Below are 22,316 nucleotides of genomic sequence, written 5' to 3' on the forward strand. Positions count from 1 at the left end.
CGTAAAATAAACTTTACAAGGCCTGAACAATTTAGATTTCTGCAGAAACCTTATTTATGAGGCAGATATGAAACAAATCTGGACTGGATTTGTACCCTTATGCTACCAACTGCATCAATTTTAACAGTATTCAAAACGGTTTTCTATTTGTAGCTCAGAGTAATATTTATGAAATGATTTTACAGCATGCACATAGGATTTTAACCTGACTAACCATCATGAGTGGTACTTCTGCTTGTAGAGGACGTTTTCTGACTAAAGCTTCTGACGTGAAATTAGACTTTTATTTTGAAAAGACGGGGGCCCCGCAGCAGCGGAAGCTGCGTCACGGTCCAGCTGCTCTCTGACGTCTGCGCTGCAGGATAAACAACAATAAAACCTCCATCGAAGCTTCTCGGACACTTTCAACATGGACACGAACGAGGAGCCTGTGGCGGGGAAACGGTGAGAACTGATCCGAACACTGCTTTGATTTGAGCTTTAGCTCATTCAGACGGTTTTAAGGTGTCTGTTGCGTTTTATTCTGTGTTCAATGCAACTTTCCGACGCGACTCCCGGTGAGTCGGTAACGACCGGGCGGTGGGAGACGGCACCGTGCGGGGCTGCGCTGCGGGTCTGTGTCGACACTGTCCCCGCTCACAGGTCGTGGTTTGCAGCGTTTAGCAGGTCTACAGGGATTTGAAATGCAAGATGCACTGAGAGAAGTAAACACAAGTAATGTGTGTCAATCCGAGATCCAAGATGGAGGAGTGTGGGTCAGCTGCAGAGCAAATGCAAAACATGTGGTGGATGTTGTTTGTATTTTTTAGCTCTTGGCCTCTGTGGGTTTATTATACGTGAGATTTGCTGTGGTTATTGAGGCTGTTTGGGTTTTTGCATTTATTTGTACAAGTGAATTATTAGTGACTCATATTAGTGGGACATGTGGTTGATGGTGATTACTGTTTTGTTTGTCTGTGATCTACTGAGTTTCTATGTTGTGTGTGTGAACAGAAAAGATCCTGCAGGGAGGCAACTAATAATTATTGTTTACAGTAAATCTCTCATTTATATTGTTGATTAATTGATCAATTAGTCACCTAAATATGCAAATGTCATTAAATTGACTGACAGTCGAAGTAGAAAGTAGCAAATTACTTTTTACTCCTGTGCTGCACCTAATTAAAATAATTAAGAGCTTGTTCTTGGGTGTTTCCCTTTCATGTTACATGTCTGAGGGATCAGTTGTTGTCTCCTGCAACAAATTAAGATTCTTCGACATAAAACAAGATAAAAACAGTATAACCCATGAAAACAATAAAACAGAATGAATGTAATATACAGCCCCTGGCATTAGATTTTATTTTAGAAATATAACAAATGGATTTAGATTTTTAGGATTCAAAAAGACAGTCTGTATGTGGAGTTTATGGGTTGGATGTGAACAGATTTGTTTGTTCAGTGCAGTTTGAATGTTGAAAATGTGGCAGATTGTAGAAAAAGCTGCAGATAAGAAGGCAAATGTGAAAATTAGTGAAGGTAAAGAGGGCACCTGAACACAAGGTAAAGGGCAGGAGGTCTGTCCAGAAAGAGACTCGTATCTACGCAGGTATGTGTGAAAGTTTACAGGCAGTTACATATTTAGAGAAACACAAAAGCAAGAAGAACCAACGAGCTCCTCTCTCCAGGTTCAGACGTGTGCGACTTGTCTCTCAACACCTCACATGGTTTCATTTAAACAACAGTTTGAATCCACAAAGACGGAAAGTGATGCAGTGATTAACAGAAAGTAAACAGTGAAGTACAAGAAATATAAACGGAGGTTGATGCAGATTAATTTTTCTCCTCTCCCATGTTGGGAACCTTTGGTTAAAGCAGGTCAAACATTTAAACACTGTGATTATGTAATATTCCTGTGATGGCCAAGTATTCATACTTGTACTTAAGTAGGATTTTACATGTAGGTAATGAAGTATTTCTACAGTGTTGATTTGATGCTGGGACAATTTCCATTCATCAAATGTCTGAGCACAGACGGATCAGATCAGACTACTGATCAATTAATTGATTAATCAACTAATCACTGCAGCTGTCGTGTCCACAGCATGTTGGCAAGTTACAGTTTCAGATGTGTGAGTCCTGCAGAAAGTGTAAAGGGAGGAAAACATGCTCCTGATGTCGTCAATACTTTCTGAAGCTTGTAGATTATTTATCTGTCACAACAGAACAGTCGGTGCTTGTAGCATATTTGGAATAGTTGAGACGCAAAATCAATCTTCAGCATCAGTTAAAATGTTCTAGAAGTCAATTATTTTGATCACGTGAAGCCAGAGATTGTGTGTGTGTGTGTTTGTGTGTGTGTGTGTGTGTTTGTGTGTGTGCACCCGCGTGTTTGATAGCATCACTCGATTTTGCAACCTCGAGCTGACTCAGAAACCTCTTCCTTATTTTGGTGAACAGCGTGTTCCAGCGGAAACGAGGCCAAGCAGCATTTATTATTCAAAGTTTAGTACGGATGTCAACAGATGTCTGGAGTGTGTGTGTGGGTGTGTGTGTGTGTGTGTGTGTGTGTGAGGGGGGGTGTCACTGATTGTTTTCTTTTCGTCTCTTCAGCTCCTTTCACTTTAAATCTTTGTGATGCACTGAAGATCTTTCCATCTTCTCTGACTCCACCTCTCCCCACTGACGACCACAGAGGACATTGTGTTCTCTGTGTATTTCGGTTTACACACACACACACACACACACCTACTACACAGATTACAGTGAGCGAGTGTGTGTCAGAAGAGGCTACAGGCGTGTCCTGTGCCCGAATGACTTTATTTGGCCCTCGTGGAGGCGTGTTTTCCCCTTTCACACACTTCCACGGGCCTGCTACTGTTTACATTCAGTAACCACACACACACAAATACACAAATGTTGGTGTTTGGTCCAGAGCATAATCAGGCTTTTATATCTCAATACACAAACTCACACACACACACGCTCACACACGCACACACACACACACACACACACACACACACACACACACACACACTCACAGTCATTGAGCAATAAGGACCAACTTGCTCTCCAGCCAAGGACACCGTGTTCTCTGCAGCTCCACACAGCTGGCAGGTTTCTGTTTTCTGTGGTGACAGTAACTGTAAAGTTGTACTAGTTCCTGTAGTAATATTACTACTAGCAGCAGTATTATTGATGGTGATGGTGGTAGTAATACTACTAACAGGAGATTGTGTTGTACAGATTGTAAATCCTCCTGAGACGAGCTGTGTCTCAGAGGGTTTCTTGTTGTTCCTGCTGTTTCTTATTTGAAGTTTATTTAATCCTGGTAATAAAACTCCTCGGTGCGTTTTTCACCAGAGTCCCTTCTTCAAAGTGTCTGATGTGTTGGACCAATAGTCCAAACTCCAGATGAATTCTGGTCAACATGGTTTTTCTCATATTAATGTATTTTAAATAGGTGCATCTTTCTTTCTACATGTTTAGTAGAAGAAACAGTAGAACTGAAAATGTAAAAATACACTGTCTGACTATCATATACAGAAACGGCTGTTTTGTAATGGAGGATCTGAACCAGCATACAGAGGTCGTTCATCAGCAAATGTCCAGTCCTGTGTTCCAGTGGCGCAATGTGTCTGTTAATGCAAGTTTAACACTTTAAAAGACTAATTAATGATTAGACTAAACAACACAAAATAATGATTCGACTCCAGTCGGTGTCCATTCAGTGTTTTCCAGATAAAATCAGCTCCTCTAGTCCCTTCACAGCAGACTCTGGTTTTACTCGTTATGAGATGATGCACTTTTCTTATTTACATCGTGGGAGTGCTGTGTGTGCTCTTGACAGTTTGTGATGCTGTTGGAAATACCTGCTGACCTGCTGAGCTGGATCGGGGGTCCTGAGGACGTACAGATACTGGTTTTATCAGTGAAGAAACTCGTTTACCGCCACGCCGCTGCAGACTAAACACTCTCTCCTGGTGACCTGAAGCTGGAGTTGAAACTGTTTAAAGTCAGACATGGCAGCATTCAGACAGTCGATCACACGCATTGAAGTGAACTTTAACTTGTTGACTGTCGCATGTTAAAACCAAACACTGCTCTCAGCAGATGAGCAATGAGGGTGCCTCCCTAAAATCAATCTGCTTGTAGGTTCTTCTCTTCAGATTGTTTTACTAGAATATTTTTTACATGTGTGTTTTTGTGCTGTGGTTTTGTTAATTATTTCATGACCCCTTAAACTTCTCTCATGACCCTTTGGGAGGTTGAGAACCACCGCTTTAGAGAAAACCAAACAAAGCACATTCCCATGTTATAAGTTGAATCCCTGTTGTCAGCCCTTGTGTGAATAAAGACTATGGGATCATGTGAAACTTTTTGAATGCATGAATTCCGATTACCGTCTGCCTCTCAGCAGCAATTTGAAGTCGGTTTGTCCTGAAATGGCTCCATGACTTGAGTAAAGCCAAGTCGCAACAAGGCCGAGCCAGCTCTGACTCCTGAACCTGAACTGGGAGCTTTGTTCATCATTAACAAGAACAAACTGTAATCTATGTGATGGGTAAGATTTAAACCAGCCTAGAGCTGTTTCTTCCCAGGTGACTTGTTCCAGTCTGTGTAATAAAATGTGATCTATAGTGTCACAAGTCAGGACGACTCTGCTGACGCTAAGAGAAGATCGTTAGTGGCTTTAACCAGTGCTGTTTCAGTACCATGATCTACCTAAATCCTGACCAGAGATCTTCAAACAGGTTATTCCTGTACACGTGGTCACTCAGGGCAGATTGGATATTGATCTATAATTGGTTCAAACCCCTCAGTCCAGAGTATCTTTTTGAGTACAGGTCCGACTGCAGCAACCTTAAAAACCTGTGGTACGTAGCCTGTTAGTAAAGATAGAGAGATCTGATCTAATGTGGACGTGCTGATCAAAGGTAAAACATCTTTGAGCAGTAAAGAAATTCATGAAGTCATTGCTGCTGAGAGTTGAAGGAAAACTAGGCTCAGCCTGGCTACTGAGCTGAAAAGAACCTGCCCGGGGTGTTTCTGAATGACGTAGGTTTGTTTTTGTTGACCTGGGCGTGTCTGCACGCTGACATGTGTCCTGGAATTCATGTGTGGGTCAGGGTAGTTATATCTCTTTCTGTGATCTCCTGTTGTGTGTGTGTGTGTGTGTGTGTGTGTGTGTGTGTGTGTGTGTGTGTGTGTGTGTGTGTGTGTCTTAGCTGCACTTCCCCCCCAGGGATGTATGTATGCCTGATGATCCTCAAATAGAAAGATACGTTTGACTTGTCCAACATGTTCAGTATCTTTAGTGCGGTGCTTCCTGAAGTATTTATTTACACAAAAGATGTTGACCGATGTAAAACGGTGAATAGTGTGAGATATTTCACTCTGCTACAGCAGCTTCCACCTTCTGCATCTTAACTTGAATCCTAACCATAAAAAGGAAAGTGTCAAATTGGCTGTAAAGTTTAAAAAGGCAGCATGTGGTGCACAAATGATCTGAACCGGTGTGGAGGAGCTGCAGGTGGGCTTCACCCCCCGAAAACGGACCTGAGCTGGAATGTGAGGATTAAACCAGCTTTAAGTTGTTGACCAGTAAAACCGAGACGGTGCTCAGGAAGATCTGAAGCAGAACAGATAGTAAAGAAGTAAGATCTGCAGAGTCAGGGCGTAGCCAACAAAGTGTGGAAGAGTTTCCTGCTTCTTTGCGGGGGTTGGGAGTGCTGCTGCTAGTGAGGGGTATGTGACGGTCACACTGATGACCCACTTATTGGAACAATGAAACACTCTCTTTGAGTTTGAAGAAGGTTGGAAGCGTTGGACACTGCTGCTTCTTTGTCCACATTGAAAAGAATGAATCCACAATAAAGCAGGAGAAGAGTTTCAGGTCTGATCATTGATTTCATTCATCCAGTCTCGACTTTATAATCAGACGTGTTCTTACTATTAGAATAAAGGTGAATGACAACAGCTGTGTGATCATAGTAAACATCACTAAGAAGGAAGTCACGTGAGTGTCGTGGGTTGATCTCATACCAGAGGAAAACTGGATCTGTGCGGTGGAAGACTGGGGTTAGGACCTGGTCACAGTGATAAAGTAATTCCTCCAGGCTCCCGGCCTTCAAACTGCCACAGTTAACGTTTCAAAGACAAAAGGACCTAAAGGTGTAAAAGCACTTGTCTTTTTCTCTGACTGTGCTGGGGGTGGGGTCGGGGTGGGGTTAGAGGGGAACCACTTCACTTTCTCATTTTGAAGGTCGGTTCTGCTGATCTCACTGCTCAGTGTTGAACTACATGTGTGTTGGTTTGATTATATTTCTTGTAGAAGAGTTCCCCCTACCTCCTGCTGTGTTTGTGTCTCCAGTTACACTCGTGAAGAACTAGTTGTGCGCTCAGCAACAAATGAGAGACACTTAAGTCAACTGTCAGTAATTATAGGCATTTGCTGCAGGCCGTACACATTCACGAGTGAATTACTGGGTTCAGTTAAGGTGTGTGTGTGTGTGTGTGTGTAAGTGTGTGTGTGTGTGTGTGTGTGTGTGTGTGTGTGTAAGTGTAAGTGTGTGTGTGTGTGTGTGTGTGTGTGTGTAAGTGTGTGTGTGTGTAATAGACCAGAGCAGAGAAGAGTCGGGGCCATGTGAGACTCACCTTCTACAATCGAGCAGAATCAGCAGGAATATGGAAAATAAACACGAGAGGTGTCATCAGACTGCACAGTGAAAACACAACGTTTAAAATGAAGAAATGAGGCGAAAGCAAAATCGTATCTGACCAAGAGCAGGATTTCTTTTTGTCAACTTCTGCCTTTGCACAATATAAACAGAAGCCACAGCGACCGACTAATGTTAAGATAACAGTAGAGAAAATGGCAGTGACCACAACAGCCATTGAACCCTGAACACACATGATGTTAATTTCTGCCAACGTGTGCAACCAATGCTCCAAATCGATGCAAGCTGCACCGTGTTGCACAAGTGGTCGTGTTGTTCACTGCAAGATCTCATCTCCGGGCAAAGTTATTTTGCCCACATGCAGATGTCTGTGAGGAAATCATCCCTTATGTGATTTGTACAAATGTTCTTCACACAGAATGTCCAGGCAGGTTTAGTGGCGCTGACGTAAAACTGTTCCCTCCAGCGAGGAAATTTCTTGGCTCCAGTTAAAAGATTAGTGTAACAAACACAGATTGTGTGTGTTTGTTTGTGTGTGTGTTTGTTTGTGTGTGTGTGTGTGTGTGTGTGTGTGTGTGTTCATTGCTGACCTTTGTATGAAAGCCATAATGTGGATATAGATGTTGTAATAGATTTGCTCCAGTCTGTTTTTTGCTTCAGTGGAACAAAGAGTCTGCAGCCTGTGAGTCATGCGAGTGAAGCCCGGTCACTGGAGATTAACTGTCCTTTCTGAGGACGGTTGTTTGTTTTACAGACTCTCGGCCTCAAACGCCACAGGTGGATCAGCTGTTGAGTCTGTCATATTGGATGAGGGCGCATGGGGTGGGTGTGTCAACCTTTATGTTTGCAGGAACATTGCGTGCTGCTCTAAATACTAACGGGTGGCGTTGACACACTGGTGTTCTACAGAACGGTGTTTGTTTTCACTGCGTTTTAATTCCAGCAGGTACAAATGATAGATGAGATTCTGTTTGTTTCCTTCCTGAAAGCCTTTATTTAGTGAAGCGGCATTTTTTCACTTGTTTGACCTTTTGCAACTAAGGAAACAGAGGAGTGGTCCCGACTCCAGGACGATCAGCAGCAAACAGATTTAATATAGAGAAACAAAGTGTTTAGGATAGAAGAATGAAAATGCATATTGAAGATTGAGAGTTCAAACACAGTGTGAAAGTACTGAGAGTGATGATTGCATCAACATGAGAACAACTTTGCTGTCATCTGTTTAGTGAGCGCTGATCAGAGACCATGTCTGTTCAGTCTTTGTGAGCTGGAGTCTCTGGAGCAGTTTTTGACCTGTGAACCAAACTCCATAGAATGAAACAGGAAGTTAAAATAAAATGTGTCGTATTTCCAGTGATGATAAACTATTTTTGTTACTAGTGAAATAAAAGTGTTTAAAGAATTTATCTTCTTTACAGAGCGTGAACATGTGCGAGGTCGTTTCAGGAGAAGGTTTATTCTGTTTGGCTCCTACGTCTAACGTTGATGTTGCACATCCACCCACTGTGCTGAACGCTTGCTGTGTGTCTGAGGAGAGAAGTGAAACTCTGCCTTTGTCCTGTCAGCACATGGTTTTGGTACAGGGCAGTTTGAGGGGTGGATAAAGAGAGAGGGGGAAGAAAAGATAGTGAGCGGGGGAGGAGAGGAGGTGCTGGACGACGTCCCAGTAGCTGAAATAAATCACATTCTGTTCCCTTTAGTTTGGGACATTTTTCCCTATTTTTGTAGTCGTGTTCCCACGTCAGGGAAAACATGTCCGGGAATGTTTGTAGAGCTGATCAGGTCACGATGTCTCAACCCCTCAAAAAACAAAACAAAAAACAGACGCGAGTCTTTGTCAGTAGACGTCTCTGTAGGAGAAATGAATTAAAACAAATGTGGTTGTTGTTCCATCAGTTTTTACACAAGTCGCAGCTTTAATGATCTGTTCAGCACAAGTTAATGATACACATCGATGCGTTTGCAGTATTATGTGTTATTGTGTGTAAGATGAAGAGCTCTTCGGTGTTATTAGCTCAAAAAGCTGAAATGTTCTGTGTTACATGAACCGTGAAGACATTTTGTTTTTCTCAGGAGCTCAGACAGACACACTGATGTTGGGACTGAGAGGAGAGAGTTGTTTTTGAGGAAGAAAAATGTTAACGAGGCTGACGAGACGTGAAGAGTTTATGATCTTAGACGTTTGTATCATGTTTGTTCAGGAACCACAACTCAAAAGCAGTGTCTGATTTTTAAGAGTTAATTTTTAGTACATTTTTATTTATTATGTCATGTAATTCTCATTTTTCATCGTCTTTCATTTCTTCTTCATTTGTTCTTATTCATTTTCTTCTTCTCTCTCTGCGTCCATCCCCGTTGTTCCCGTCCCTCTGTCTTCGCCCTCCTCCTGCAGGACCAGTTCAGAGCAGAGGAAGCTGCGTTCTCGTGATGCAGCTAGATGCAGGCGGAGTCAGGAGACGGAGGTGTTTTACGAGCTCGCTCGCACTCTGCCGCTTCCCCGCAGAGTCTCCACCCACCTGGACAAAGCTGCCATCATGAGAATCACCCTCAGCTTCTTGCGGATGCATCACCTGCTGCGACCAGGTAAGAAGCTTCTTTCTATTAACTATATGTCTAAAGGTGTCGTGTCCTTGTTCAGTTTGATTAGAACAGACCACAGACCCAGTCTCAGCTGTGTTAAGGTGGTGCACTGGGGCGTAGCTGGCAGTGACCTACAGGTGTCAGAACACCATAAAAACCACCACATGGATTTAATTTATTGTTAATGTTACAAATCTTTTTAGTTTCACAAACATTACGTAACACTGGGATCTGACTTTGTTTTTGATGAGCTACCTGCACAACCAGTTCCTAAACTTAACAGTAGGATGCAAACTGTGACGCATGGCAAGAAAACGCCTATAAAGTGGTTAATACATTTCTTTTTTGTGATTAATTCATTTTATTATTAGAATTTGATCCGTTTGGTCCAGTATGACTCGTCCAACAGAGCTGTAGGGTTATTTTAATTTAACTGGAGCACTGAGAAGCTCGACTACAGAGGGATGTTTGTGCTCTATGCTCCCAGAAATGTGAGTAATTTTCACTGGGATTAAAAGACGTCCTGTTTTGGTCAATTATCCAGTTCTCATAACACGTCTGCGCCCTAGAGTGAAGTCTTCTGTGGGTTTTTCTTATCTCTGGTTAACTGTCCATATAAACATGTGGAAAACAATTCAAACTGCTGTATTTTGTTCAGCTGAGGATCTCGTTAAACCTGGTTCTGTGTGACCTGGCTGATGATTGATGATGATTAATGCTGCTACCATTGTTTCACATCACTGATTTCAGTGGAACATCATTATCCTGTTCACTGCTCTAATAACAGGTGAGAGTCAGAACGAAGAGACTGAAGACGGCAGCAAAAAAGATGAAGACGACGAAGAGGAGGATCTGATGGACACTTTTTATCCTCAGGCGCTCGCCGGCTTCATCATGGTGACGACGGAGGAAGGAGACATGATTTACCTGACAGAAAATGTCAGCAAACACATCGGCATCACACAGGTAGAGCGGGAACACGACATTAGAATAAAGAGAAAAGTGAAAAGTGAGAAAACTGTTTTAGTCTCTACAGCTTTTCCCCCTCAGCTGCTGCCGTCTGTGTGACCGCCTTGTGATAAAGTCAGCGTCAGAATTTCTATTCACATTTTCTGTCCTGTGAGCCGGTTGTAGTTTACTCATAAATAAATGTGAGGAATCATCACTTTAAGACGAGATTTAACATCAGCCGTTGACATCTTTCAGTTATTTAAACTAAATTTAAGACTGAACTTGTGATTATTTTGTAATTAAGTAGTTTGTTACTTCCAAACTCTGGCTCTGCATGTTATCACACTGGCTCTATGTGACTGTTATTATACTCAACTCAAGCAGAATGAAGAAGCAGGTCTTAAATCTATTCTTAGCTCTGTGTGAGATCAGATTTATCAGTGAAACAGAACTGTTATGACTACCTGAGGTAACGTGAGCTGAAGTGTGTCATCCTGCTGTAATGATGTAACTCCCCCACCCTCTGCACACGATTTCATTTGATTCACTTTGTTTTGATTGCTCCACTGTGAACTGATAAAGACTGTGCAAAATGTTCTAACCTCAATCTGATTAATATGTGTGTGTTTTCCACAGCTGGAGCTTCTGGGTCAGAGCATTTATGACTTCATCCATCCCTGTGATCAGGAGGAGCTCAGAGACCTGCTGGCTCCACGTCCAGGTCAGACACCCAAGAAGGAAACGTATATAAAATCTAAAATGAATGTCTCATTTGGACGCAGCACATCAGCTTTGTTATTGTGTTTTCAGGCTTGAGTAAGAAAACACAGACGCAGCTGCAGAGCGAGAGGAACTTCTTCCTACGAATGAAGAGCACACTGACCAACAGGGGGCGCACCGTCAACCTCAAGTCTGCTACCTGGAAGGTAGCTGCATATAAACACACACACACACACACACACACACACACACACACGTATCTCAGTGTTAAAATCAATCACAGATAGCTCCGTCTAGCCAAGAGCGGTTGCTCTGAGGACACCACACACACACACACACACACACACACACACACACAGACACGGGGCAAAAGTCCAGACTGAAAGAGATAGGAGTCGGTCAAATGATCTCTGGCAGGTGGCCCGCTGCTCTTCCTGCAGCATGCACAGTACGCGTGGTTCAGTCACAGTTTACAGTGACACACACACACACACAGACTCCTTCATACGTACAGTAATGAGACATTTAATTTAAATAAAACATCTCGTCAGTGACGTGTATCCAGCTCCTGTGTGGAAACCGTCACAGTCCTGAGCCTCCTCCTGTCTCTAATCTCTCCCTCTTGGTGTGATGATATTAACCTGTTCTGCAGTAAGAAAAGCTGCTTTTCACTGTACAACCCTGTATTTAGGTTTTTACTGCGTTACTGATCAGTGCTGAACTCTATTCTGAGTAAATCGTTTTTTTTTTCCAGGTTCTCCACTGCACAGGTCATATGCGTCCCTTTGGTGGCAGCTCCACGTCGCCCCCTGCAGCCAGAGTCATGACGCTGCTGTGCGAGCCGGTCCCTCACCCGTCCAGCGTGGAGTTCCCTCTGGACACCTGCACCTTCCTCACCCGCCACAGCATGGACCTGCGCTTCACACACTGCGAGGGCAGGTAGGAAAGATCTGAGATACGTTTTGTTGGTGGTTTGGTTTTTTTAAAGCCGTTTTTAATGTTCTTCCATCTTTCTGTTTCCAGGGTGACAGAGTTGGTGGGATACAGCCCTGACGATCTGATTGGTCGCTCAGCCTACGAGTTCCATCACGCGCTCGACTCGGATCACGTCAACAAAAGTCTGCACACATGTGAGTATAATAGTCTTACCTGGGGGGGCCAGGTATCTCCTTTTAAATGTAGTTAAAATTACTGTGTTAGTATAAATACTGTTAGTAGAAATACTCTTAGTAGAAATACTGTAAGTAGAAATACTGTATTTGTACTGAACAGTATTTGATGTATTACGTTCCACCACTGTTTCCCAACAGTAACATTTTCAGGATTTACTGTAAGAAAACATTTGAACTACTATTAGTACTTTACTGTATGTCAATGTCTTATTTTATTATTTCCAGCATTAGTTTATTATTAGACGTCACAGATTTATAGGGTTCTTATAAAGACGTATAAATCTGAATCTAACTAAGGAGCAGCAGGTGTTTTACTCAGCTCTCTTCTCTGTTTCTGTCCCATCTAGTGCTGTCTAAAGGTCAGGTGTGCACCAGTCAGTACCGTTTCTTGGCAAACAACGGCGGCTTCGTCTGGGCAGAGACGCAGGCGACCGTCCTCTACAGCAACAAGACGTCGCAGCCTGAAGCCATCGTCTGCCTCAACTTCATACTCAGGTACTTAGTTTACTTACTTACTTTACTTTAACAACAAACTCTTTGTTTGTCCTTTGTTTTTTAATATCCACCTCCTCCTTCTTCTTCTGTAGTGCCGTGGAGCAGCCCGACATCATTTTCTCCATCGAGCAGATCCATTGTGGCCGACAGCTTAAAGCGGAGCCACAGTCGCCAGCGGCCACAGCAGAGGCTGACGACATGTGTGACCCCGAACCTGAAAGTGAGGATCTCGCTGACGCCGCTCAACCTGAGGCTGCAGGTTCGACTCCCAGCAGCGCTGCAGATCTGTTCTTCAAACTGAAGGAGAAGCCGGAGGAGCTTCTCCAGTTGGCTCCCGAGGCCGGAGGTCAGAGACGTTCAGGTTTTACTTGAGCACCAGTGATGTTCTTGAGTTCAGCTCGCTGCTCACTCTCAATATATGTGATATTATTAGAATTAAATTTTGTACATTTGTTCAAGCAGTAGCTGAGTTTTACTTTCATAAACAAGTCAAATGTCAGTTTACATTGAACAGAGGTGGCGACCTCCTGTTTTCACCCCTGCACTTACTGCTTCTGATGCTGGTGTTCAGGTGTGTTCAGCCCATCAGCAGGGACGTTGGACCAGGATTAACTGGTCCTAGCATAGAATCACATGTTCAAATGTCCTAATTTTGCCATTTGACATTGAGTTAATCTCATTTAGATTTAATTTTTAATTTAATGATTCTTTGTTTTATTGATCATTTACCAGCTCTTTGTGTTCCGTCTCTGTCCCCGTTAGGTTTTGTTGAGCTGTCATTTGCCAGTCCCCCCAGTCCGAACACATTGCCAGAGCACCCTCAGGATCTGTGTACACCCCGGCTGCGTCAGCTCCTCACACCCATCTTCAACGCCATCACACCACCTTCATCACTGCCGTCGTCATCGTCATCACTAGCTTCCTCTCCCGTACCGCTGCTGGTAAGTACAAGTATAACAACGAACATACACAATAAAACTTTAAGTTTCTTTTTCTGATTTAATGGTTTAGTTTTTAACATCGATCTCTCACAGAGCCCCTGTGGAGAGGAGGAGGAGGAGGTGATGGACACCAGCCAAGTGGAGAAGTTCTTCGCTGTTTGGCCAGAAGATGGTCAGCAGAAAGGACAAACACTGGGGGTAAGAGCAGAACATCCGTAGAGCTCAGCCAAGGAAACGAGAGCTGGAAATGTTTAGTTAAACAGATCAAATCAGAAAAGTTGCAGCTTGATTTTTAAACATTTTTAGACTCCAACTTAAGGGATACCTGTTCTTCTCAGGACATGGATGGGATGGATCTGGACATGTTGGCTCCTTACATCTCTATGGACGATGACTTCCAGCTCACCTTCCTCAGCAGTTTGCCCGAGGAAGCCGACAAACCTTTGTCCTCGTCGCTTGAAGCCTCAGCTGTGAAACCTGCAGCCGCAGTGAGCAGGAAACGGTAAGAAAGGCTCGTCACAAGTGTTCAGGCAGTGTCGAAAATCAAATGGTAGCTTGAGAAAATACAGGAAGTAAACATAAAAATACATTTTAAAAACGTCCCATGAAGAGGTGGATGAACTGTTTGCTAAATGCAGACAGCTACTTTAAAATGAAGATATGAGACCGTTTACACATCACCTGACAATTTCTGCTGTTTTTCATGCAAAACGTCTAAAATGGAGCATTAACTGCTTTTATTTAATCAGTTTTAAATCGTTTTATTTTCCTGCATTTAGAACTTTAGTCTTAAGACTTTGAATTAAAGTTAAATAAAGCAAAAGGGAAAAAAAAAAAGGACCTGAAACCGATCACGGCCTAGTGGGACATGAAATGTCCCTGTTGTCCTGCAGGTGGCACCAGATCATTAAAGTTGTGGGATAAATTGATCCGATCCTGCTGCTGCAGACCTTCACTGGAGGCTGATGGACTTCTAACAGAAGCTGCTCCTTCAGACTTGTTGTTCAAGGTTTACAGTCCAAACAGACACGTTTCATAATCACCGTCTCTCCTTTAGGACCCATAAACCAGAAGAAGAGATGCCAGCACAGCTAATCATTCAGGAGAAGAGACAGAAACGAGCTCCTTCCTCAATAGAAGAGGAACTTCTCCTCAGCCACAGATTACTGGTGAGTTAAAGAGAAGAGAATGTGTTTATCCAGCTCTTTTTTTTTTCTGTGTTATATAAAGAATGAAAAAACCAACGACAGTTGTGAGCAGGTTTCTACTGTGTTTAACAAGCAGTCGCACTATTTTAACATTTAGCTGAATCAGATAAAACAGCTGCAGGACCAGCATTAGAGTCCAAGTCTGGTTCTGGTTCCAACCATCCTACAGGACTTTAATGATTTCACTGAACATATCATTGGTTATTAATTAAATAACATTCATACCTGCACTTTAAAGACCTGATCACCGAGGTTCTGCTCCAAAATAATTCTGTTTCATCTCCATGTTCAGGACTGTCTGGATGAAACGGACCAATCTGATCTGATCCTGGACCCAGACCTGGGCTCAGGGGCGCGAAGTCAGCTGCTCACAGACAGAGACCCTATTTTAGGAGGCATACAGGGACTCTGTGATACTGCAGGTAAGACGAGCACAGACACAGAGACAGTTTTCATTTTCCTACATTTAAGACTTTTCTAACAGACTCTGATCAATTAACCATTGATTTTTAATTAAATGTTCAGACAGAACAGTTCAGACTGTTTATTATTAACAGTTACAGTAGAATGACGGTCGGGCCTGAAACGCCTCAGTATGTTTGTGTAATTTATTAAAATCAAAATGCAGCTTGTCCAGTGAGAATACGACCTGTACGACCTCCAGTATAGTGACACCACATCTTCCATCACACTTCTAAAAGCTTCTCTCTGACCTTGTGCTCTTCGTCTCTCTCTCAGCTCTGATGAGGGACATGTTCATACCTCGCCCACCGGAGTTGACGCCACCTCTGTCGCCCATGACTTGACGGCGCTCCCGTCAAGCGAGAGTTGGCTCGACTTCTGCGCTCGAAGCGGGAAAGTCGTCACGGGATCTGTCTGCAAACTGAGCACACACATGCAAAAGCAACACATCACACATGAATATAGACCCACACCCGCTCTGTAACCATGCTGTACGGTTGAACGTGACACCTCTTTACCAGTAGCTGAACCAGGACAGTCACTCACGTTGCGTTCTCATCCCTCTCTCACCGTGAAACAAGAGCTGATGTTGTAGATCAGGCTGGGAAAAGTCAGACTGACGCAGCTGCAAACCAATTCCTTCTACATGCACATCATCACTGATTTAATGTGAGAAATCATTGTGATCAGTCGTATGGACTCAGCCGGTGGTGCTGATTTCTTTTCATGCACAGTGGGGGTTAAAGATTCAACAAGGGTTCAACAGTGAGACAAAAGCATTTTTCTCTGTGCAGCTAAACTGAATTTGTTGCTGCTTTTAAGTTTTAATTGTCACTTTTTACCTTCTGCGCACGAAGCGGACTCCCGCGCTGCTCTGCTTTGACTTTGAGCCAACAATTGTCGAGCAAGAGTTTGTTTTTAAAGTCAGTCTCACTGCCGTAATCTTCTAAACAACTACACCGGCAAACAAGCGAATATCAGTGGCATCGTTTATTTCAGTGGCATCTTTTTACGTCTTTTTATACACTTGTGCTTTTTTTTATTAAATTGATGCATTTACGACAAAGTTCTCAACTGGGGTTTTTATTTGTCAGCCGTAAATCAAAAGTCCCAAATCATCTGCAGATTACTTGTGGCGTTTGTCCTAGTCTACCTGAAGTGCCAGACGGGTGGGGTTTACTTGATCCAACACTCCCTACGAGCTCATGTGAAGCCATTTGTATCAGAAACATTTGAGTAAATTGACTTTCAGACGCATCATGACTGAAATGTTTCCCATTTGTGGCGTCAGTGTGGACTACGGCAAAACGTATTGATCCATGCAGATTTGAAGCAGCTCTATTGGTCTTTTTTATCGTTTTTAAATGTATAATCTGATTAATTAGTAGTAGTCAGCTTGTTTATGTACTCATTAGAAGTTTAACTAAACACTAGCGTCCATGTTGTCGTGCATATGTTGGGATTTCTCTGACGTAAAACATGTACAAGCTGAAAGTAGATTGTAGTGTTGTCATTTTGAGTTGCAGTGTTTGAAAAGTGCAAATAATTCTGTCCTAATTCAGTGGAAATGAGAAATGTTACGTCTTCCAAAGCTGTCGGTGCCTTTTAATCATCCAAGAGAAGACGTTTCACTGAACCTGTTACCTCCTCACGTGACCTGCTCTACATGTCCCCAGAATCAATTCTTACCTTATTTTTCTTTTTACTGTCGATCCTGTAACTGTTCTTGACTAAATAAAGCTGCCAAAGCAGACGTTTGTGTCTCGTGTGTGTGTGTTTGAAGAAGCGGTGACACATTTACCTCATTCAGGGAGGAGTTTTTTTGTCCTCATCAGTAAAGATTCATCCAGAAACTCAGATGTGTAACCTGGTGAATCACCTGCAGGAAAATAACAATCTGTTAATGTGCACAGACGCAGGAAGACGACGCTGGAACAAAACCAGGCACGTTCACTAAAGATCTGCACTTTAAGAAATAAACTTTATTCAAGTATTAGAGTAAAAGTTTCAGCTACTTTTTCCTTCACTATGGTTCAGAGGGAAATATTTAGAGTTTTCTGAAACACGTCAGTCGTTTCTTGATGTTTCGCTCTGTTACTTGTGTCTGTTGCAGTAGTTGGATTAAGATTAAGAAGTATTCATCATAAAGAGAACACAAGACACATTTTGACCTTTTAGAGGACTCGTACTTAAGGTTGGGTTTTAACTAGATTCAGGTTTCAATAAAATAATGTGATAAATCTGTCACTGCTTGTTGTTAATAGAATATCTTTGAATTGTATTGGTAAAGGATTAAAGTCCCTCCGCCTCTCTCCAACACCCCCTCATCCTGTGGCCGATGATCTGTCGTGTTTGTTAATGAACGTTCATCAGTTTCTAAATGAATCAATAGAAATAGTATTAAAACTGCCCTCCTTCAGTCTGGTTCAGTATCTGGAGCAGAAGCTAAGACCTTTTCTCTGTAACTCATCTGTTAGAAATTAAGAAACTGAAAATATCATCAACACTGTGCAGTCCTCCCTTCACAGAGCAGCACGAACTGGATCCAACCAGAATAGAAAGGAGTGGGAGGCCGTGGTGCACAACTCAGCAAATGGACAAATACGTTAGGCTGGAGGAAACAGACACAGGTTCTCAACTGGCTGCTTCACGGAAAAGTGTCGACAAAAAGAGCGATCTGGTCTCCGACAGTTAAAAATAAAAGCAGCCGTATCTCAGGCTGCCAGTAAGTAAAGGATTATAGAAGTGGTCGGCACCACGTCCAGACACAAGATAACTTCAAGGAACATTTACAAAGGGGTCCTCAGTGATTTCTAACAGTTTAATCTGAACTATTTGAACCATCTTTGAACATCAGAGCTCAGATTCAATCTAATCTTTTGAACAGAGACTGTTCTTCATGATGTTGAAGACGTGACTTGTTTGACATGTGTCTACTTTAAAACAACACTGTTGGCAGGGTGCGCTGCAGGTGATCATCTTAAATAACCCCGACTGTGACGGTGTTACTCTGAGCTGAGGAGGGAAATCCTCGGACAACGAGAGCGTTTTGAAAGACCTAAAGTGAGACAACACGTCGTTCTTTCTCGCAACAGCTTCAAAGCTTCATCCTGTGTTTCCTCACTTGTGCAACTTAACCTGTCACGTCGGCTCCATCACTTTTCGTTCACACGCGTCTGTCAGGTGTTGGTCTCCACACAGGGGTCGAGAGGTCACAGGGCTCCTGTGTCACAACATACCGGCTGATAAATGATTAAAGCAAACGACTGGAGATGTTTAGAGTTCATTAATTACTAAACTTAAACAGCCAGAAGCAGGAAGAAAGTAGGTCAACAGGTAAATGTTGTACTTTCACCTATAAGTAAAACTCCACACAGTGTAATCAGAAGACTCATGGGGGGGCAGCAGGTACTTTTACTTTTACTGCAGGGTGTATTTCTACCCTGTGGTACTTCTACTGCTCTGACCGAGATACAGATGAGATCTGATGATGTCATATGAAACATGACAAATGGATTCATGTACAATCTGTGTTTCACTTAATCACAATGTGTTTGTCATGAATCTGTAGAGTAACTGTTAAATGTTTTACTAAAGTGCTGCAGTACTACAGTTACTACAGTACTACAGTTACTACAGTACTACAGTTACTGCAGTTACTGCAGTTACTACAGTTACTACAGTACTGCAGTACTACAGTTACTACAGTACTACAGTTACTACAGTACTACAGTTACTGCAGTTACTACAGTACTACAGTTACTACAGTTACTACAGTACTACAGTTACTACAGTACTACAGTTACTGCAGTTACTGCAGTTACTACAGTTACTACAGTACTACAGTTACTACAGTTACTACAGTACTACAGTTACTACAGTACTACAGTACTACAGTTACTGCAGTTACTACAGTACTACAGTTACTGCAGTACTACAATTACTGCAGTACTACAATTACTGCAGTACTACAGTTACTACAGTACTACAGTTACTACAGTTACTACAGTACTACAGTTACTACAGTACTACAGTTACTGCAGTACTACAATTACTGCAGTACTACAATTACTGCAGTACTACAGTACTACAGTTACTACAGTTACTACAGTACTACAGTTACTACAGTTACTGCAGTTACTACAGTTACTACAGTACTACAGTTACTACAGTTACTGCAGTTACTACAGTACTACAGTTACTACAGTACTACAGTTACTACAGTTACTACAGTTACTACAGTACTACAGTTACTGCAGTTACTGCAGTTACTACAGTACTACAGTTACTACAGTACTACAGTACTACAGTTACTACAGTTACTACAGTACTACAGTTACTACAGTACTACAGTACTACAGTTACTACAGTTACTGCAGTTACTACAGTTACTACAGTACTACAGTTACTACAGTTACTGCAGTTACTACAGTACTACAGTTACTACAGTACTACAGTTACTACAGTTACTACAGTTACTACAGTACTACAGTTACTGCAGTTACTGCAGTTACTACAGTACTACAGTTACTACAGTACTACAGTACTACAGTTACTACAGTTACTACAGTACTACAGTTACTACAGTACTACAGTAACTACAGTTACTACAGTTACTACAGTTACTGCAGTTACTACAGTTACTACAGTACTACAGTTACTACAGTTACTACAGTTACTACAGTACTACAGTTACTGCAGTTACTGCAGTTACTACAGTACTACAGTTACTACAGTACTACAGTACTACAGTTACTACAGTTACTACAGTACTACAGTTACTACAGTACTACAGTAACTACAGTTACTACAGTTACTACAGTACTACAGTACTGCAGTACTTTCTTCATTCATCCACTAACGTGTTGGAGTCACACCTGCAGGTTACAGTAAACCAGGCCGACTCTTCTCCTTTTCGTTTCCCGACAGCTCACTCAGCTTCTCCTTTTGGTCAAACTGGACAAACTCCTCGAACGCACCCAGGGGTCACGCTGAAGCTGAGGTGTGTCATGAACCGTCAGAACATGTGTCTGTCATTTCGTATTTACAGGATTACGTTTCAGCTTCCTGGGGAAAATCCTCTGAATCACAGGAAGCAAGTCGCTCGATATTTATAGAAGCAGCAGCAACAAGAAGGAACATGACGCAGTAGTTTACAACTTACTGTGCGTCTTCAGGAGTCAAATGTACTATAAGTCACAGTCCACAGGTGTAGTGTGGCCTGAAAACATCAACTCCAGGCAATGGTGCCATTTAAAGCTACTTTCTACTTCTACTGCACAGTATTTCAGAGACATCTTCTAATGACAAGTGAACTAATTTCTTTTGGATTAATGTAACATTTTCCTTTATTCCAGAGCAGAAGTTCAATGTTAAAACAACCAGTCTGAATAATTTGATGCTTTAATTGTGCAACATTTTCCTGTAAAGTACTTTAACTTGTATTTTCACACTGTACTATGATACTTTTATAAGTAAATGAAGTATCAAGTGCTTCTTCCATCACTAAATATACATTCTAGTTTGTAAATTCAGCAAATCAAAAGAAACAGTAATAACTTTTATAACTAACAGGAAGGCTCAGCAGTATTTAGTTCTTTCTTAAACTTCGTGGCTCTTTTCTTTCTTCAGCTTTTAAAACTCTTTTAATCATATTAATTCATCCAGGAGCTGGGACCTGAGGACAAACTCCGCTGCTGTGACTGAGTTCGAAGGATAATCGAGGAATCGATTTCTCTTTCTATGAAGTGTAAAACAATCATTAACTGTGCTGCTGAGTGTGTGTGTGTGTGTGTGTGTGTGTGTGTGTGTGTTTGTTTGTGCACTGACCTGCAGCAGGTAGAAGCGAAGGGTCAATCACATCAGGATCAACTTTATCTTGTGGGAACAAATTGAGTTTATCAGCAGGACCTGATAAACAGAGCAATGAAACCACGTTTTACAAACACGTGAACGCTGCATCTGATGTGTGAACATTTTAAATCACGTCTTTCAGGACAGTGATCAGATTCTGTGGAGATTTTACTGAACAGTTTATTAGTTTAGCAGCTGCTACTGTAAATCTCCAGAAATAAAAGAAGACAAAGGATTTCTTTACCTGCGTTGGACCAGTTCTGCTCTGAACACAGGTGTGTCCTGCAACACTGACAACCCCAGGTGATGCTAATGAACTTCCATTAAGACACAAAGACCAGGATGTCAGATAAACAACATTTATTCATCATATAATTCTGTGCAATAATACAATATACAAATAGTCATTCTGTAAATATTACAATCCATATATTAATTCAGATTTTTTTTTTCTTTTTGCCACATAGTGAAACATAAAATACATTCAAGGTCTGTGAAGGCGTCAGTCGCTGTGCAGAAGTCACAAGGGGGAACCAGCGAGGAGAAGCAAGAACACAGTCAGTGTTTGATCACTGCTGTTTCAGGTTATTTGGGGATTTGATAAAAGCACTTATGTGTCTCCACTGATGCCACCAGAGGAATTAAAAACTGCAAAACCATTTCAATCAGAAACGAACAAAAGATAAATCTGTTGATTCAAACGAAACCTTCGATCACTTCACACCGATTGAGCACAGGAGCAACACTTTCAAAGACTGTTTGGTTTCAAAGCATTTTCAAGTAGCTGTACACAGAATTACCTTTAATTTCATTTTAAAATCAACATCACAACATGCTGCTGTTTCACAAAGTCACCATCAGTGTGTATGTGTGTGTGCACCACGGCGGCTTCACATCAACAACACGTTCACCAGTAAGACTCTGCAGGGTGACGATGCACGAGCACAACGGAGATGGAAATGCAAGAGAGTCGGTTGCCATGGAAACGAGCAGGTTTCTGCAGCAACACCTACTTCGCTGAGGAAGCGTCGATTAGCCCGTCACTGACGGGAAGGAAAGACAACGTCTCCAGAACAAAGCTGAAAACACACACACACCCACAGGCACTTCCACTGTTCTGCTGCTGCTCTCCTGGGAAATCCTTCATAATATTATATATTATTTACTTATTTACATTCTCATTAAAAATAATAAATATGTATAAACAAGGCAGCTGTTTTCCTGAAAAGATTCTTGATAGAAGGTTTTCACCTGACAGCAGACGTACACGTG

General features: G+C 42.1%; 1 protein-coding gene across 1 annotated transcript; it reads left to right on the forward strand.

Annotated features, from left to right (window-relative positions):
• Positions 1 to 335: 335 nt before the first annotated feature.
• hif1al (hypoxia inducible factor 1 subunit alpha, like) lies at positions 336 to 16,944 on the forward strand. The gene is made up of 15 exons (XM_026370862.1): positions 336 to 444; positions 9,055 to 9,245; positions 10,030 to 10,208; positions 10,830 to 10,914; positions 11,004 to 11,119; positions 11,668 to 11,852; positions 11,937 to 12,043; positions 12,433 to 12,580; positions 12,673 to 12,926; positions 13,343 to 13,521; positions 13,615 to 13,719; positions 13,860 to 14,023; positions 14,579 to 14,690; positions 15,022 to 15,151; positions 15,468 to 16,944. Exons 1-15 carry the CDS (start codon positions 410 to 412, stop codon positions 15,533 to 15,535), a joined length of 2,058 nt encoding a protein of 685 aa, XP_026226647.1. The 5' UTR covers positions 336 to 409; the 3' UTR covers positions 15,536 to 16,944.
• Positions 16,945 to 22,316: the final 5,372 nt, after the last annotated feature.

This window comes from Anabas testudineus, chromosome 13, assembly GCF_900324465.2.
Source record: "Anabas testudineus chromosome 13, fAnaTes1.2, whole genome shotgun sequence".
In the NCBI taxonomy this organism is placed as follows: domain Eukaryota; kingdom Metazoa; phylum Chordata; class Actinopteri; order Anabantiformes; family Anabantidae; genus Anabas; species Anabas testudineus.

Coding starts and splice junctions, on each gene's coding strand:
- hif1al (XM_026370862.1), top strand. CDS start 410: ATGGACACGAACGAGGAGCCTGTGGCGGGGAAACG. Junction 12,581..12,672: donor TGCCTCAACTTCATACTCAG/GTACTTAGTTTA, acceptor CTTCTTCTGTAG/TGCCGTGGAGCAGCCCGACA. Junction 13,522..13,614: donor CCTCTCCCGTACCGCTGCTG/GTAAGTACAAGT, acceptor GATCTCTCACAG/AGCCCCTGTGGAGAGGAGGA.